General features: G+C 43.1%; 1 protein-coding gene across 12 annotated transcripts in view; it reads right to left on the reverse strand.

Annotated features, from left to right (window-relative positions):
- Nucleotides 1–20,208, reverse strand: part of smarca2 (SWI/SNF related, matrix associated, actin dependent regulator of chromatin, subfamily a, member 2) — a 123,339-nt gene that overhangs the window by 27,703 nt on the left and 75,428 nt on the right. For all 12 annotated transcript variants that reach the window (XM_046351546.1, XM_046351547.1, XM_046351545.1 and 9 more), the window contains 3 exons: nucleotides 12,843–13,066; nucleotides 4,986–5,091; nucleotides 4,764–4,865 (listed from right to left, as the gene is read on the reverse strand). In XM_046351546.1, the coding sequence (XP_046207502.1) occupies nucleotides 4,764–4,865; nucleotides 4,986–5,091; nucleotides 12,843–13,066 (432 nt within the window). The remainder of the gene's footprint in view (nucleotides 1–4,763; nucleotides 4,866–4,985; nucleotides 5,092–12,842; nucleotides 13,067–20,208) is intronic.

Below are 20,208 nucleotides of genomic sequence, written 5' to 3' on the forward strand. Positions count from 1 at the left end.
TTCGATAATATATCCGTCGGGACAATTAGTTTTTCAGGAGGACCGATTGGAGTAATGGCTACCTCTGTATTTTACACGAGAATCTCTCTCGGAGCCACCATGTGACCACTTACGTAATGTGGCCGCCTACGGCTATTCTTCAACAGAAATGCGTAAAACTACGTCACAATGCTGTAGACACCTTGGGGAATACGTAGAAAGCGTAAGCTAGTTGATGGCACATTTACAGTTGAATAGGGAGTCATTGGAACGCAGCGCTTTCAAAACCTGGGGCACTTCCAGATTGGATTTTTCTCAGGCTTTTGCCTGCAACATCCGTTCTGTTATACTCACAGATAATATCTTTACCGTTTTGGAACCGTTAGTGTTTTCTATCCAAAGCTGTCAATTATATGCATGTTCTAGCATATTCTCCTGACAAAATATCCCGTTTAAAACGGGAACGTTTTTTTTCTCCCAAAAATGAAAATACTGCCCCCTAGTACCAAGAGGTTAATCCTTATTGTGGCTAGCTTCACATCACATAAACCCGTCCGGTCGAGCCTCACTAGCCAGATGAAGCTAGCTGGCTGCTTATAACGTTAACTTTGGGCAACAGGGTTAAGTAGCTGACTAGCTATTTATTTTCATGAACTGAAGTTCTATATCAATAGTCGAACAACAAGTGGCAATCTAGCTAATACTCAAGGATTCCTAAATCATTGCTAAGAATAATGAAAATTACTGCAGTTTCTACTGGTCATTGTTTTCAGGCTGGTTGTATTGATGCTAGCTAGGCACCAAGCTAAAGCTAGCTACCCCAGAAGTTGCGGTTGAACAAATGATGCTTTATTACCAACATAGTATTGTAAACACATCGTTCGTGTTTGCTTGTTTGCAGACATTTTTGTACAGCTTTGACAGAGCTACTGTATCTTTTTGACACGCAAAGACCAAAACGGCGTTCCATAGTATGTATGTCGTGAAGCTAATAGCAGTGACGCTGCTACTGTGTAACTCCGGTAGGGAAACATCTGAAAAATAGCGAGGTTGATAGTGTGTACTGGTGATCAACCAGTTGGCGAAAGCCAACATCATCCACGACAGAGAATGGTTGCTTGTGAAGGGCAATGAATTCCATTATCTTGGCTTTAATGTATTTCTCCGCTTGAGTTGTCTCGCTTAAATTTTCTTACTCTTTCAAATGTCTGCTCAACTTGTTGAATGCTCAATCCACACAGCAGACATTGTGGACGAGGTTAGGAATGCTGTATTGCACGTGTAGCGCAAAATTTATACGTGGCGTAATTACATCACAATGTCTGCTGTGTGGATCGAGCACGTTATATAGGTACGCACAGCAGCTTTGACATAGGTTTTTAACATTGGCGTTAAACTAGACATCGGGCCGATACCGATGTGGGCATTTTTAGCTAATATCGGCCGATTCCGATTTGTTCACCGGTATATCGTGCATCCCTAGTAGTAGGTCAAAGCTGTGTTCTGGAAAACCATGGTAGTGCATGGGTGAATTAGGCATTATGGTGCTCATATGAATTTCCTTTCTTTTTCAGCTTTAGACCAATATCTATTTTCACATAAAACAGACAACAGATCTATGACACAGACAGGCATAACATTATAGATACTATTACAGAAACCCAGATGCAAGCTGCCCAGTGACGTGAGCCTACCAGATGAGCTAAATGCCTTTTATGCACGCTTTGAAGCAAGCAACACTGAAGCATGCATGAGAGCACCAGCTGTTCTGGATGACTGTGTGATAACGCTCTCAGTAGCCGATTTGAGCGAGACCTTTAAACAGGTCAACATTGACAAAGCCGCAAGACCAGCTGGATTACCAGGACATGTACTCAAAGCATGCAACCTCTCCCTGTCTGAGTCTGTAATACCTACATGTTTCAAGCAGACCACTATATTCCCTGTGCCCAAGGAAACAAAGGTAACCTGCCTAAATGATAACCGCCCCGTAGCACTCACATCGGTAGCTATGAAGTGTATTGAAAGGCTGGTCATGGCTCACATCAACAGCATCCTCCCGAATACCCTAGACCCACACCAACTTGCATACCGCCCCAACAGATCCACAGATGACGCAATCTCAATAGCACTCCACACTGCCCTTTCCCACCTGGACAAAAGGAAGACCTACAGTTGAAGTCAGAAGTTGACATACACCTTAGCCAAATACATTTAAACTCAGTTTTTCACAATTCCTGACATTTAATCCTAGTAAAATTCCCTGTCTTAGGTCAGTTAGGAACACCACTTTATTGTAAGAATGTGAAATGTCAGAATAATAGTAGAGAGAATGATTTATTTCAGCTTTTATTTATTTTATAACATTCCCAGTGGGTCAGAAGTTTACAAATACATTAGTATTTGGTAGCAATGCCTTTAAATTGTTTAACTTGGGACAAATGTTTCAGGTAGCCTTCCACAAGCTTCCCACAATAAGTTGGGTGGATTTTGTCCCATTCTTCCTGACAGAGTAGGTGTAACTGAGTCAGGTTTGTAGGTCTCCTTGCTCGCACACGCTTTTTCAGTTCTGCCCACAAATTTTCTATAGGATTGAGGTCAGGGCTTTGTGATGGCCCCTCCAATACCTTGACTTTGCTGTCCTTAAGGCATTTTGCCACAACTTTGGAAGTATGCTTGGGGTCATTGTTCCATTTGGAAGACCCATTTGCGACCAAGCTAAAACACTTTCTGATTGATGTCTTCAATATATCTACATAATTTTCCTACCTCATGATGCCATTTATTTTGTGAAGTGCACCATCCCTCCTGCAGCAAAGCACCCCCACAACATTGTTTGTACTGATGAATGTGGTACCTACCTTCAGGCATTTGGAAATTGCTCACAAGGATGAACCAGACTTGTGGAGGTCTACAATTTTTTTCTGAGGTCTTGGCTGATTTCTTTTGATTTTCCCATGATGTCAAGCAAAAAGGTACTGAGTTTGAAGGTAGGCCTTGAAATACATCAACAGGTACACCTCCAATTGACTCAAATGATGTCAATTAGCCTATCAGAACCTACTAAAGCCATGATATAATTTTCTGGAATTTTCCAAGCTGTTTAAAGCCACAGTCAACTTGGTGTATGTAAACGTCTGACCCACTGGAATTGTGATACAGTGAATTATAAGTGAAATAATCTGTCTGTAAACAATTGTTGGAAATATTACTTGCGTCATGCACAAAGTAGATGTCCTAATAAACTTGGAAAAACTAGTTTGTTAACAAGAAATTTGTGTAGTGGTTGAAAAACAAGTTTTAATGACTCCAACCTAAGTGTACGTAAACTTCCGACTTCAACTGTATGTGAGAATGCTGTTAATTGACTACAGCTCAGCATTCAACACCATAGTGGCCACGAAGCTCATCACTAAGCTAAGAACCCTGGGACTAAACGCCTCCCTCTGCAACTGGATTCTCGACTTTGACGGGCCGCCCCCAGGTGGTAAGGGTAGGTAACAACACGTCTACCACACTGATCCTCAAAACTGGGGCACCTCAGGGTGTGTACTTAGTCCCCTCCTGTACTCCCTGTTCACTCATGACTGCACGGCCAGTCATGACTCCAACACCATCATTAAGTTTGCTGACGACACAACAGTCTGATCACCGACAACGATGAGACAGCCAACAGGGAGGAGGTCAGAGAACTGGCAGTGTGGTGCCAGGACAACAATCTCTCCCTCAGTCTGAGCAAGACAAAGGAGCTGATCGTGGACTACAGGAAAAGGCAGGCCGAACAGGCCCCCATTCACATCAATGCGGCTGTAGTAGAGCGGGTCGAGAGTTTCAAGTTCCTTAGTGTCCACATCACCAACGAACTACCATGGTCCAAACACATCAAGACATTCGTGACGACAAAACCTTTTCCTCCTCAAGAGACTGAAAAGATTTGTCATGGGTCCCCAAATTCTCAAAAAGTTCTACAGCTGCACAATTGAGAGCATCCTGACCGGTTACATCACCTTGGCATGGCAACTGCTCGGCATATGACCGTAAGGCGCTATAGAGGGTAGTGCGTACGGCCCAGTACATCACTGGGGCCAAGCTTCCCGCCATCCCGGACCTATGTAGTAGGCGGTGTCAGAGGAAGGCCCTTAAATTGTCAGGGACTCCAGTCGGCAAGCGGTACAGGAGCACCATGTCTAGGACCAAAAGGCTCCTTAACAGCTTCTACCCGAAAGCCATAAGAATGCATTTCATGGTAAGGTCTACACTTGTTGTATTCAGCACATGTGACAAATAAAGTTTGATTTGATCTACATCACATAGACAGGCACAATGTCATAGATCTATAACACATAGACACAATGTCATAGATACACAACACATAGACAAAACATGAGATATACAGACAGACAACATCAAAGATCTTCAACACATAGGCAGACATAACATTCTAGATACACAGCACATAGACATACAGACCATCATAGCTCTACAACACATAGACAGGCATAACATCATAGATTTACAACACATAGACAGAGGTAACATTGTAGACCTACAACACAATGAAAATACCAACGTCATAGATCTACAACACATAGACAGACCTATCATAGATATACAAAACATGGAAATACCCACCATAGATAAACATACCTATCATAGATATACAACACATAGACAAACCACTCCATGTTATAGAACTACTGCACATAGACAGGCGCAACATTATAGATATACAACACAGACAGGGTAGGAATATAGTTCATGGTTAGGGGTTAGAGGTGACTGACCTGTGACCCCTCCAGGTTAAAAGTCTGAGCGTTGTGACAGAGCAGCATCACATCCTTCTCCAGGTCAGACACACTCCTGAACTTGTGGCTCCGCACACGCTCCTGGAAAGAAACAAAGAAACAAACACGCCCACAATCAGTCTGTCACACTTGGTAGGTTCCTCTGTCTGTCCTTACTACTATAGGTGTTATGTTTAATATGTATTATCTGTTGTTTGGTACCTTGATCTTCTTGAAGTCAACAGGTTTTCTGATCAGCTCGTAGTACTCTGGCAGCTCTTTCCTGGACGGCAGCTGGACAAACACCTCTGACAGCTGTCTGTTAGACCTGTTAACAAAGAGACTTTAAAATATGAGGTATGGTAGTAGGTGCCAAGCTCACTGGTTTGTGTCAAGAACTACAAAGCTTATACACACATATATATATACACACTTTATACACATATACAGTACCAGTCAAACATTCTACATTGTAGAATAATAGTGAATACATCAAGACTATGAAATAACACATATGGAACCATGTCGTAACCAAAAAAGTGTTAAACACATTTTTGATTCTTCAAAGTAGCCACCCTTTGCCTTGATGACAGCTTTGCACACTCAGTTTAACTCCATCATGGTAGGGGGCACTATTTTCACCTCCGTATGAAAAGCGGGCCCAATGTAAACTGCCTGTTACTCAGGCCCCAGAAACTAGGATATGCATATAATTGATATATTTGGATAGAAAACACTTATGACTAAAACAACCCGAGGATTGTTAAAAACATCGTTTGACATGTTTCTATGAACTGTACTGATTCTTTTCGGATTTTTCATCTGGCTGTTGTGTTTGCCTTTGAGCCTGTGAACAAAACGAGTGAACAAAACTGAGGTTTTTGGATATAAAGAGGGACTTTATCGAACAAAACTAACATTTATTGAGTAAATGGGAGTCTTGTGAGTGCAACCATATGAAGATCATCAAAGGTAAGTGATACATTTTATTGCTCTTTCTAACTTGTGTAACTCCTCTACTTGGGTGGTAACTGTCTGTAATGATTTGTCCCACACCCCCTAGAGGTTAAAGTTTTAATATCAGACCATATCACACAATGACTTCTCTCTCACCCCACATCAAAGCACCAACACATCATAACCACGAGTCTTAAACATCCAACTGTGCCCAGTTATTAGTCACAGAACTCAGTGTTGTATCATAATTACTGACATTGAGGCTTAGTGATGTTCCATAATAACTCCTGACATTGAGGCTTAGTGATGTTCCATAATAACTCCTGACATTGAGGCTTAGTGATGTTCCATAATAACTCCTGACATTGAGGCTTAGTGATGTTCCATAATAACTCCTGACATTGAGGCTTAGTGATGTTCCATAATAACTCCTGACATTGAGGCTTAGTGATGTTCCATAATAACTAGTGCTGTTCCATAATAACTCCTGACATTGAGGCTTAGTGATGTTCCATAATAACTCCTGACATTGAGGCTTAGTGATGTTCCATAATAACTCCTGACATTGAGGCTTAGTGATGTTCCATAATAACTCCTGACATTGAGGCTTAGTGCTGTTCCATAATAACTCCTGACATTGAGGCTTAGTGCTGTTCCATAATAACTCCTGACATTGAGGCTTAGTGATGTTCCATAATAACTCCTGACATTGAGGCTTAGTGATGTTCCATAATAACTCCTGACATTGAGGCTTAGTGATGTTCCATAACAACTCCTGACATTGAGGCTTAGTGATGTTCCATAACAACTCCTGACATTGAGGCTTAGAAAACAGGTAGAGAGTTCCTGTCTAATTGAAAACAGGTAGAGAGATCATGTCTAATTGAAAACAGGTAGATAGTTCCTGTCTAGTAGAAAACAGGTAGAGTTCCTGTCTAATTGAAAACAGGTAGAGAGATCATGTCTAATTGAAAACAGGTAGATAGTTCCTGTCTAATTGAAAACACCAGAGTCCTTCTCTAATAGGAAACAGGTAGAGTTCCTGTCTAGTAGAAAACAGGTCGAGTTCCTGTCTAGTAGAAAACAGGTTGAGAGTTCCTGTCTAGTAGAAAACAGGTAGAGAGTTCCTGTCTAATTGAAAACAGGTAGAGAGTTCCTGTCTAATTGAAAACAGGTAGAGAGTTCCTGTCTAATTGAAAACAGGTAGAGAGTTCCTGTCTAATTGAAAACAGGTAGAGAGTTCATGTCTAATTGAAAACAGGTAGAGAGTTCATGTCTAATTGAAAACAGGTAGATAGTTCCTGTCTAGTAGAAAACAGGTAGAGAGTTCCTGTCTAATTGAAAACAGGTAGAGAGATCATGTCTAATTGAAAACAGGTAGAGAGATCATGTCTAATTGAAAACAGGTAGATAGTTCCTGTCTAATTGAAAACACCAGAGTCCTTCTCTAATAGGAAACAGGTAGAGTTCCTGTCTAGTAGAAAACAGGTCGAGTTCCTGTCTAGTAGAAAACAGGTTGAGAGTTCCTGTCTAGTAGAAAACAGGTAGAGAGTTCCTGTCTAATTGAAAACAGGTAGAGAGTTCCTGTCTAATTGAAAACAGGTAGAGAGTTCCTGTCTAATTGAAAACAGGTAGAGAGTTCCTGTCTAATTGAAAACAGGTAGAGAGTTCATGTCTAATTGAAAACAGGTAGAGAGTTCATGTCTAATTGAAAACAGGTAGATAGTTCCTGTCTAATTGAAAACAGGTAGAGAGTTCATGTCTAATTGAAAACAGGTAGATAGTTCCTGTCTAATTGAAAACAGGTAGATAGTTCCTGTCTAATTGAAAACAGGTAGAGTTCCTGTCTAGTAGAAAACAGGTAGATAGTTCCTGTATAGTAGAAAACAGCTAGAGAGTACCTGTCTACTTGAAAACAGCTAGAGAGATCCTTTCTAGTAGAAACAGCTAGAGAGTTTAACATTCATTTAACTAGGCAAGTCAGTTAACTTCTTGGATATAGGGGGCGCTCTTTTAATTTTTGGATAAAAAAACGTTCCCGTTTTAAACAAGATATTTTGTCACGAAAAGATGCTTGACTATGCATATAATTGACAGCGTTGGAAAGAAAACACTCTGACATTTCCAAAACTGCAAAGATATTGTCTGTAAGTGCCACAGAACTGATGCTACAGGCGAAACCAAGATGAAATTTCAAACAGGAAGTGCCCCAGATTTTGAAGGCGCTGTGTTCCAATGTCTCCTTATATGGCTGTGAATGGGCCAGGAATGAGCTTACACTTTCTGTCGTTTCCCCAAGGTGCCTGCAGCATTGTGACGTATTTGTACATTACATTACATTTACATTTAAGTCATTTAGCAGACGCTCTTATCCAGAGCGACTTACAAATTGGTGCATTCACCTTATGACATCCAGTGGAACAGCCACTTTACAATAGTGCATCTAAATTTTTTAAGGGGGGGTGAGAAGGATTACTTTATCCTATCCTAGGTATTCCTTAAAGAGGTGGGGTTTCAGGTGTCTCCGGAAGGTGGTGATTGACTCCACTTTGTAGGCATATCATTGGAAGATTGACCATTTTACACTACATCTACCAGGTGCTCGCTTGGTGTCCTCCGTCGCAATTATTGCGTAATCTCCAGCTGCGTGTATTTCCCATTTGCTTCCGAGGAGAAACCCAACTGCCACGAATAATAGCCAAACGTGATGAACAAAACAGAGCGATTTCTCCTACACAAATAATATTTTTGGAAAAAAATGAACATTTGCTATCTAACTGAGAGTTTCCTCATTGAAAATATCCGAAGTTCTTCAAAGGTAAATGATTTTATTTGAATGCTTTTCTTGTTTTTGTGAAAATGTTGCCTGCTGAATGCTAGGCTTAATGCTATGCTAGCTATCAATACTCTTACACAAATGCTTGTGTAGCTATGGTTGAAAAGCATATTTTGAAAATCTGAGATGACAGTGTTGTTAACAAAAGGCTAAGCTTGTGAGTGAATATATTTCTTTCATTTCATTTGCAATTTTCATGAATAGTTAACGTTGCGTTATGGTAATGAGCTTGAGGCTATGATTACGCTCCCGGATACGGGATTGCTCGACGCAAGAAGTTAACTTCTTATGGCTTGGGGGAAGTATTTCGACATCTGGAAGAGAAGCGTAGACTGTAAACTCTCCTTCCAGACCCATATCAAACATCTCCAATCCAAAGTTAAATCTAGAATTGGCTTCCTATTTCGCAACAAAGCATCCTTCACTCATGCTGCCAAACATACCCTTGTAAAACTGACCATCCTACCAATCCTCGACTTTGGCGATGTCATTTACAAAATAGCCTCCAATACCCTACTCAACAAATTGGATTCAGTCTATCACAGTGCAATCAGTTTTGTCACCAAAGCCCCATATACTATCCACCATTGCGACCTGTACGCTCTCGTTGGCTGGCCCTCGCTTCATACTCGTCGCCAAACCCACTGGCTCCATGTCATCTACAAGACCCTGCTAGGTAAAGAGCCCCCTTATCTCAGCTCGCTGGTCCCCATAGCATCTCCCACCTGTAGCACACGCTCCAGCAGGTTTATCTCTTTAGTCACCCCCAAAACCAATTCTTTCTTTGGCCGCCTCTCCTTCCAGTTCTCTGCTGCCAATGACTGGAACGAACTACAAAAATCTCGGAAACTGGAAACACTTATCTCCCTCACTAGCTTTAAGCACCAACTGTCAGAGCAGCTCACAGATTACTGCACCTGTACATAGCCCACCTATAATTAAGACCAAACAACTACCTCTTTCCCAACTGTATTTAATGTATTCATTATTTTGCTCCTTTGCACCCCATTATTTTTATTTATACTTTTCACATTCTTCCATTGCAAAACTACCATTCCAGTGTTTTACTTGCTATATTGTATTCACTTTGCCACCATGGCCTTTTTTGCCTTTACCTCCCTTCTCACCTCATTTGCTCACATTGTATATAGACTTGTTTATACTGTATTATTGACTGTATGTTTGTTTTAGTCCATGTGTAACTCTGTATCGTTGTATCTGTCGAACTGCTTTGCTTTATCTTGGCCAGGTCGCAATTGTAAATGAGAACTTGTTCTCAACTTGTCTGCCTGGTTAAATAAAGGTTAAAAAAAAAGAAAAAAGTAAACTGCCTGTTACTCAGGACCAGAAGCTATGATATGCATATAATTGGTAGATTTGGATAGAAAACACTCCAAAGTTTCCAAAACTGTTAAAACAATGTCTGTGAGTATAACAGAAATATGGCAGATGAAAACCAGAGGAAAATATATCCAGGAAGTGGGATTTTTGATGTGGGTATTTTCAATTGAATGCCTATAGAGTATCTAATGGGTTAGGACCCATATTGCAGTTCCTATGGTTTCCACTAGATGTCAACAGTCTTTAGACATTGTTTCAGGCTTGTTTTCTGAAGAATGAGTGGCCTGAGGAAGAATGCTGGAATGCTGGTTTGCGCGCACCCTTCGTTGTTTTTCCTTTCTATTGAATACGCTATTGTCCCGTTTAAATATGATCAATTATTTAGACAATTGGCAACCTGAGGATTATCTTGTCTCATCGCTACAACTCCCGGGCTCAGGAGAGACGAAGGTCGAAATCCATGTGTCCTCCGAAACATGGATTTCGACCAAGCCGCACTGCTTCTTAACACAGAGTGCATCCAACCCGGAAGCCAGCCGCACATATGTGTCGGAGAAAACACCGTGCACCTGGCGCCCACTGCCCACCACAGGAGTCGCTAGTGCGCGATGAGACAAGGATATCCCTACCGGTCAAACCCTCCCTAACCCGGATGACGCTAGGCCAATTGGGCTCGAACCCAGAGTCTCAGATGGCACACACTGCGACGCTGGGGCAATTGTGTGCCGCCCTATGGGACTCCCAATCACGTTGTGATACAGCCTGGATTTGAACCAGGGTGTCTGTAGTGACTCCTGAAGCACTAAGATGCAGTGCCTTAGACCACTACACTACTCGGGAGCCCAAGAGCTGGGAGAAGAAAGGAGATGGGAGGAGAAGAGGAGAGAGGAGAAGAGGGAGAAGAGAGGAGAAGAGAGGAGGTGAGGAAAAAGGTTTTTCAAGCCACAAAGCATGATGTTTTGTTGCTCAAAGATGACTTCATCCATTAAATCATCCTGGTGTTCAGCGGGTTAGGGTTAGGCTGACTGGGGAGTAGGGGAGGAATGTTTCCATGTGTAGCTCCAAACATGTGCCTGTCAAACACTCCAGCTACAGACAGAGCACGGCACTGAAAAAGGAACCCCAGAGGAAACTACTGATATAGGAACCCCAGAGGACAGAGGACAATACTGATATAGGAACCCCAGAGGACGATACTGATATAGGAACCCCAGAGGACACTACTGATATAGGAAGCCCGAGGACAGAGGACACTACTGATATAGGAACCCAAGAGGACAATACTGATATAGGAACCCCAGAGGACAATACTGATATAGGAACCCAAGAGAACAATACTGATATAGGAACCCCAGAGGACAATACTGATATAGGAACCCCAGAGGACAATACTGATATAGGAACCCCAGAGGACAATACTGATATAGGAACCCCAGAGGACACTACTGATATAGGAACCCAAGAGAACAATACTGATATAGGAACCCCAGAGGACAATACTGATATAGGAACCCGAGGACAATACTGATATAGGAACCCCAGAGGACAATACTGATATAGGAACCCCAGAGGACAATACTGATATAGAAGCCCCAGAGGACAGAGGACAATACTGATATAGAAGCCCCAGAGGACAGAGGACAATACTGATATAGAAGCCAGAGGACAATACTGATATAGGAACCCCAGAGGACAGAGGACAATACTGATATAGGAACCCCAGAGGACAATACTGATATAGGAACCCCAGAGGACAATACTGATATAGGAACCCCAGAGGACAATACTGATATAGGAACCCCAGAGGACACTACTGATATAGGAACCCCAGAGGACAATACTGATATAGGAACCCCAGAGGACAATACTGATATAGGAGTCCCAGAGGACAGAGAACACTACTGATATAGGAACCCCAGAGGACACTACTGATATAGGAACCCCAGAGGACAATACTGATATAGGAGTCCCAGAGGACAATACTGATATAGGAGTCCCAGAGGACAATACTGATATAGGAGTCCCAGAGGACAGAGAACACTACTGATATAGGAGCCCCAGAGGACAGAGGACAATACTGATATAGGAGCCCCAGAGGACAGAGGACCATACTGATATAGAAGCCCCAGAGGACAATATTGATATAGGAGCCCCAGAGGACAGAGGACAATACTGACATAGGAACCCCAGAGGACACTACTGATATAGGAGCCCCAGAGGACAGAGGACAATACTGATATAGGAGCCCCAGAGGACAGAGGACAATACTGATATAGAAGCCAGAGGACAATACTGATATAGAAGCCCCAGAGGACAGAGGACACTACTGATATAGGAGCCCCAGAGGACAGAGGACAATACTGATATAGGAACCCCAGAGGACAGAGGACACTACTGATATAGGAGCCCCAGAGGACAGAGGACAATACTGATATAGGAACCCCAGAGCATGATACTGATATAGGAACCCCAGAGGACGATACTGATACAGGAACCCAAGAGGACAATACTGATATAGGAGCCCCAGAGGACAGAGGACGATATTGATATAGGAACCCCAGAGGACGATACTGATGTAGGAACCCCAGAGGACGATACTGATGTAGGAACCCCAGAGGACGATACTGATGTAGGAACCCCAGAGGACGATACTGATGTAGGAACCCCAGAGGACGATACTGATGTAGGAACCCCAGAGGACGATACTGATGTAGGAACCCCAGAGGACGATACTGATATAGGAACCCCAGAGGACGATACTGATATAGGAACCCCAGAGGACGATACTGATATAGGAACCCCAGAGGAATTCTGGCTAAACACTATCACAACTCTCAATAATTGAATCAGGGATACTATTGCTGGACTATAGAAAACATGTGCAACCCAGGTGCTAGAGGACTGGTTGGGGGTATCACCACTCTCTCCTGCTATGGTTCTCTTACCTGTCTCTGTAGTTGATGACGGTGTCGATGATGGCGTTCATCTGTTTGGTGAGTTTTGGGGGGTTGGGGGACAGCTTCTCGGCAGGGGGACGTCCACGCCTCTTCTTTGCCTTCTCTCCTCCCTCTTCCCTCCCTCCGTCCTTCTCCCCTCGTCTCCTCCTCTTCCTCGACTTCTTCAGACGGATCTCTTCCTCCATTTCCTCCAGGTTACCATCCTCTACTGCCTGTAGAGGGCGACACACAGATAAAAATGCACTCACATACTGTAGCTGTAATATAATGTCCTTCCCATTGTTCTGGTTACAGACTGAACTAATGAGCTAAGAACAAATGTGCAGCTGTAGTATTCTTACCTGTCTAACAGTATCAAGCATGTGTTCGTAGGACTTCTAGTTATGAAACTGAAACTATTCAGACCCCCTTTTTCCACATTTTGTTACGGTACAGACTTATTCTAAAATGTATTAAATTAAATGTTTTCCTCATCAATCTACACACAATACCCCATAATGACAAAGCAAAAACAGGTTAGACCTTTTTGTAAATGTATTTTAAATAAGAAACAAATAACTTATTTACATAATTATTCAGAACCTTTGCTATGAGACTCAAATCAAATCAAATGTTATTTGTCACATGCGCCGAATACAACAAGTGTAGACCTTACCGTGAAATAGTTACTTACAAGCACTTAACCAACAATGTAGTTCAAGAAATAGAGTTAAGAAAATATTTACTAAATAAACAAACTTTTTTTTATTTTATAAAATCATAAAGTAACACAATAAAATGACATAACAATAACGAGGTTATAGACAGGGGGTACCGGTACCGATTCAATGTGAAGGGAGCACCAGTTAGTTGAGGTAATTTGTCAAGTGACTATACATAGATAATAAACAGCGAATAGCAGCAGTGTAAAAACAAAGGAGGGGCGGGGGGTCAATATAAATAGTCCGGGTGGCCATTTGATCAATTGTTCTGCAGTCTTATGGCTTGGGGGTAAAAGCTGTTAAGGAGCTTTTTGGTCCAAGACTTGGCGTTTCAGTACCACTTGCCGTGCGGTAGCAGAGAGGCCAGTCTGTGACTTGGGTGACTGGTGTCTGACAATTGTTTGGGCCTTCCTTTGACACTGCCTAGAATATAGGTCCTGGATGTTAGGAAACTTGGCCCCAGTGATGTATTGGGCTTTATGCACTACCCTCTGCAGTTGCCATACCAGGCGGTGAATCAACCGGTCAGGATGCTCTCGATGGTGCAGCTGTAGAATTGTTTGAGGATCTGGGGACCCATGCCAAATCCTTTAAGTCTCCTGAGGGGAAAAAGGTGTTGTCGTGCCCTCTTCACAACTGTCTTGGTGTGTTTGGACTATGGTGATTTGGAAACCAAGAAACTCCACTTCAGCCCTGTCGATGTTAATGGGGGCATCTTTGGTATTGAGTTTCCAATGATCAAACTTGAAATGTGTCTACCACTTGATTGGAGTCAACCTGTGGTAAATTCAATTGATTTGACATGATTTGGAAAGGCACACGCCTGTCTATATAAGGTCCCACAGTTGACAGGGCAAGTCAGAGCAAAAACCAGTCCATGAGGTCGAATTAATTGTCCGTAGAGCTCCGAGACAGGATTGTGTCAGGGCACAGGTCTGGGGAAGGGTACCAAAACAATTCTGCGGCATTTAAGGTCCCCAAAAACACAGTGGCCTCCATCATTATTAAATGGAAGAAGTTTGGAACCACCAAGACTCTTCCTAGAGCTGGCCGCCCAGACAAACTGAGTAATCGGGGGCAAAGGGCATTGGTCAGGGAGGTGACCAAGAACCTGATGGTCACTCTGACATAGCTCCAGAGTTCCTCTGTGGAGATGGTAGAACCTTCCAGAAGGACAACCGGAAGCCACTCCTCAGTAAAAGGAACATGACAGCCCGCTTGGAGTTTGCCAAAAGGCATCTAAGGCAACTCTCAGACCATGAGAAACAATATTCTCTGGTCTGATGAAACCAAGATTGCTCTCTTTGACCTGAATACTAAGCGTCACGTCTGGAGGAAACCTGTCACCATCCCTACGTTGAAGCATGGAAGTGGCAGCATCATGCTGTGGGGATGTTTTTCAGCGGCAGGGACTGGGAAACTAGTCAGATCGTTGTTGAAAACCTGCTCCAGAGCGCTCAGGACCTCAGACTGGGGTGAAGGTTCACCTTCCAACAGGACAACGACCCTAAGTACACAGCCAATACAATGCAAGAGTTGTACAGCTATGTAGCTGATCTGTGTACAGACCCTAAAACATTTGGTAAAAGGAACGGTGGGTTAACTGCCTCGTTCAGGGGCAGAACGACAGATTTTTATCTTGTCAGCTCGGGGGACTAGTTAACTAGTCCAACGCTCTAACCACCTGATTACATTGCAATCCACGAGGAGCCTGCCTGTTACGCGAATGCAGTAAGCCAAGGTAAGTTGCTAGCTAGCACTAAACTTATCTAATAAAAAACAATCAATCAATCATAATCACCAGTTAACTACACATGGTTGATGCTATTACTAGTAGATCTAGCATGTCCTGCATTGCATATAATCGATGCTGTGTGTATTGTTGCTCCAATGTGTACCTAAACATAAACATCAATGCCTTTCTTAAAATCAATACACAGAAATATATATTTTAAACCTGCATATTTAAAAGATATCCAGGTTAGCAGGCAATATTAACCAGGTGAAATTGTGTCACTTCTCTTGCGTTCATTGCACGCAGAGTCAGTGGATATGCAACAGTTTGGGCCGCCTAATTTGCCAGAATTTCACATAATTAAGACATAACATTGAAGGTTGTGCAATGTAACTCGAATATTTAGACTGATGGATGCCACCCGTTAGATAAAATACGGAACGGTTCCGTATTTCACTGAAAGAATAAACGTCTTGTTTTTGAGATGATAGTTTCCGGATTCGACCATATTAATGACCAAAGGCTCGTATTTCTGTGTGTTATCATGTTATAACTAAGTCTATGATTTGATAGAGCAGTCTGACTGAGCGATGGGAGGCAGCAGCAGGCTCCCTGAAGTAGGCTAGCTGGCAGCCACTGCCAGCTAGCCTACTTCAGCAGTACTGTATCATTTTAATCATTTTAGTCAATAAGATTCTTGCTATGTAAGCTTAACTTTCTGAACATTCGAGACGTGTAGTCCACTTGTCACTCCAATCCCCTTTGCATTAGCGTAGCCTCTTCTGTAGCCTGTCAATTATGTGTCTGTCTATCCCTGTTCTCTCCTCTCTGCACAGACCATACAAACGCTCCACACCGCGTGGCCGCGGCCACCCTAATCTTTAAGGAATACCTAGGATAGGATAAGTAATCCCTCTCACCCCCCTAAGTTTTAGATGCACTATTGTTAAGTGACTGTCCCACTGGATGTCATAAGGTGAATGCACCAATTTGTAAGTCGCTCTGGATAAGAGCGTCTGCTAAATGACTTAAATGTAAATGTAATCTGGTGGTCCCAGCGCGCACGACCCACGTGGAGTTCCAGGTCTCCGGTAGCCTCTGGAACTGCCGATCTGCCCGCCAACAAGGCAGAGTTACATTTAACATTTACATTTAAGTCATTTAGCAGACGCTCTTATCCAGAGCGACTTACAAATTGGTGCATTCACCTTATGGCATCCAGTGGAACAGTCACTTTACAATAGTGCATCTAAATCTTAAAGGGGGGGGGGGGGAATACTTATCCTATCCTAGGTATTCCTTAAAGAGGTGGGGTTTCAGGTGTCTCCGGAAGGTGGTGATTGACTCCGCTGTCCTGGCGTCGTGAGGGAGTTTGTTCCACCATTGGGGGGCCAGAGCAGCGAACAGTTTTGACTGGGCTGAGCGGGAACTGTACTTCCTCAGTGGTAGGGAGGCGAGCAGGCCAGAGGTGGATGAACGCAGTGCCCTTGTTTGGGTGTAGGGCCTGATCAGAGCCTGGAGGTACTGAGGTGCCGTTCCCCTCACAGCTCCGTAGGCAAGCACCATGGTCTTGTAGCGGATGCGAGCTTCAACTGGAAGCCAGTGGAGAGAGCGGAGGAGCAGGGTGACGTGAGAGAACTTGGGAAGGTTGAACACCAGACGGGCTGCGGCATTCTGGATGAGTTGTAGGGGTTTAATGGCACAGGCAGGGAGCCCAGCCAACAGCGAGTTGCAGTAATCCAGACGGGAGATGACAAGTTCCTGGATTAGGACCTGCGCCACTTCCTGTGTGAGGCAGGGTCGTCCAATAGCGTTTGAAACCTCACTCGCTCTGAGACTTGGAGTGGTTGTTTCGGCTTTTATGGAACGACGGGTAACGCAGCTTCGAGGGTGGCTGTTGTCGTTGTGTTCCTGGTTCGAGCCCAGATAGGAGCGAGGAGAGGGATGGAAGCTATACTGTTACACTGGTAATACTAAAGTGCCTATAAGAACATCCAATAGTCAAAGGTTAATGAAATACAAATGGTAGAAAGAAATAGTCCTGTAATTCCTATAATAACTACAACCTAAAACTTCTTACCTGGGAATATTGAAGACTCATGTTAAAAGGAACCACCAGCTTTCATATGGTCTCATGTTCTGAGCAAGGAACTGAAACGTTAGCTTTCTTACATGGCACATATTGCACTTTTACTTTCTTCTCCAACACTTTGTTTTTGCATTATTTAAACCAAATTGAACATGTTTCATTATTTATTTGAGGCTCAATTGATTTTATTGATGAATTATATAAAGTTAAAATAAGTGTTAATTCAGTATTGTTGAAATTGTATTTATTACAAAAAAATATATATATATTTTTTTATTTTAAATAAATTGTCCGATTATTCGGTATCGTCTTTTTTTGGTCCTCCAATAATCGGTATCGCCATTGAAAATTCATAATCTGCCTCTAGTACAGACCCTAACACATTTGATTAAAGACCTGAACGCTATAGAACGTACAGCTATGCAGGTGAACATGGAGTACAGGAGAGGGCTCAGAACGCACCCTTGGGGTCCCCAGTGTTGAGGATTAGCGAAGTGGAGGTGTTGTTTCCAACCTTCACCACCTGGGGGCGGCCCATCAGGAAGTCCAGGACCCAGTTGCACAGGGCGGGGTTCAGACCCAGGGCCACAAGCTAAATTATGAGCTTGGAGGGTACTATGGTGTTGAATGCTGAGCTGTAGTCAATGAATAGGTATTCCTCTTGTCCAGATGGGATAGGGCTAGTGTGCAGTGTGATTGCATCGTCTGTGGATCTATTGGGGTGGTAAGCAAATTGAAGTGGGTCTAGGATGTCAGGCAGGGTGATAGATATGATCATTAACTAGGCTCTCAAAGCTCTTCATGATGACAGAAGTGAGTGATACGGATTGTGGGGACAGCAGACTAGGATAGGGAGAGATTGAATATGTCCGTAAACACTCTAGCCAGCTGGTCTGTGCATGCTCTGAGGACGTGGCTAAGGATGCCGTCTGGGCCGGCAGCCTTGCGAGGGTTAACACATTTAAATGTCTTACTCACGTCGGCCACGGAGAAGGAGAGCCCACAATCCTTGGTAGCAGGCCACGTCAGTGGCAGTGTGTTATCCTCAAAGCGGGCAAAGGTTTTTAGCTTGCCTGGAAGGAAGATGTTGGTTTCCGCGAAGTGGCTGGTTTTCCTTTTGTAGTCTGTGATTGTCTGTAGACCCTGCCACATACATCTCGTGTCTGATCCGTTGAATTGTGACTCCACTTTGTCTCTAGAATGACGTTTTTCCTGTTTGATTGCCTACAGAGTGAAAAACTACACTGTTTGTATTCGCCCATATTCCCAGTCACCTTGCCATGGTGAAATGCGATTTCCACAGTTTCTGGTTAGGGTAGATTTTAACAATCACAGTGGGTACAACATCCCCTATACACTTCCTGATAAACTCAGTCACCAAATCAGTGCATTCGTCAATGTTATTCTCAGAGGCTACCCGGAACATATCCCAGTCTGCGTGATCAAAACAATCTTGCAGCGTGGATTCAGACGAGATTTAGCACGGAGCAAAATGGAGAAGTGACTGCGGAGGGCGGGGGAGGACCAGTAGCAGTGGTCGAGTGTTTTAGCAGCGCGAGTACTACAGTCAATAAGTTGATAGAACTTTGATAGTGTTTTTTCTTAAATTTGCTTTGTTAAAATCCCCAGTTACAACAAATGTGGCCTCAGGATATGTGTAATCCAGTTTGCATAAAGTCCAGTGTAGGACTTTGTGGGCTGTTGTGGTATCAGTTTGAGGGGAAATATACACGGCTATGACTATAACCAAAGAGAATTCTCTTGGTAGGTAGTAAGGTCAACATTTGATTGTGAGGTTTTCTCGGCCGGGTGAAAAAAAGGACTTGTGTTTATGTATGTTATCACAATCACACCACGAGTAGTTAATCATGAAACATACACCCCCGCCTTTCTTCTTCCTGGAGAGTTTTTTATTCCAGTCTGCGCGATATACTGAGAACCGAGCTGGCTGTATGGACAAAGACAGTATATCCCGAGAGAGCCATGTTTCTGTTAAACAGAGTATGTTATAATCCCTGGTGTCTCTCTGGAAGGAGATCCTCGCCCTGAGCTCGTCTACTTTATTATAATATAATAATAATAATATATGCCATTTTAGCAGACGCTTTTATCCAAAGCGACTTACAGTCATTACATATGGGTGGTCCAGAAACATGAACACACAGGACCACCAGAAACTGAACATTAGCGAGTAATATACTCGGAAGCGGTGGATGGTGTGCACGCCTCCTGAGTCGGACTAGAAGTCCACTCTGAATACTTCTTCTCCAAAAGCTGTGTTTTGGATCAGCCTCTGGAATCAGTTCTATTGCCCCTGGGGGGTACGAACAAAGGATCCAATACAGGAAAGTCTTATTAGTTAGTTACCGCCGCTCTGATATCCAAAAGTTATTTCTGGATGAATGTAATATCACAAAACAATTCCTGGGCTAATAATGAAGAAATAACACACACACAAAAAAAAATACTGCAAAGTTGCTTAGGAACTAGAAGCAGAGCTGCCCTAACTATCAGCGCCATATTGCTTTTTTACATGAGTAGTGCATGCCACAATTTCTAAGTGGGTCTTTCTCCATTCTTCATTCGTATTTGTTGCATGAGAAATATAAGCAAAGTTAGTACTGCCGCCAATACAGACATTGTGAAAAACACAAGACCGTAAACAGCACTTTATTGAATTGCATGGTAGGCTATCCTTTGACAGCTTCTGCTGTTTGCAAGTGATGTAATATTGTCCCATTCCCTAGGGTTATTTAGCTCTCCCTACCATTAGGGGGTTAATGGGATTAAGAATTAGATTCTGGCAAACCCTGAGCCATTGTTTCTATG

The sequence above is a fragment of the Oncorhynchus gorbuscha genome, linkage group LG05, assembly GCF_021184085.1.
Source record: "Oncorhynchus gorbuscha isolate QuinsamMale2020 ecotype Even-year linkage group LG05, OgorEven_v1.0, whole genome shotgun sequence".
NCBI lineage: Eukaryota > Metazoa > Chordata > Actinopteri > Salmoniformes > Salmonidae > Oncorhynchus > Oncorhynchus gorbuscha.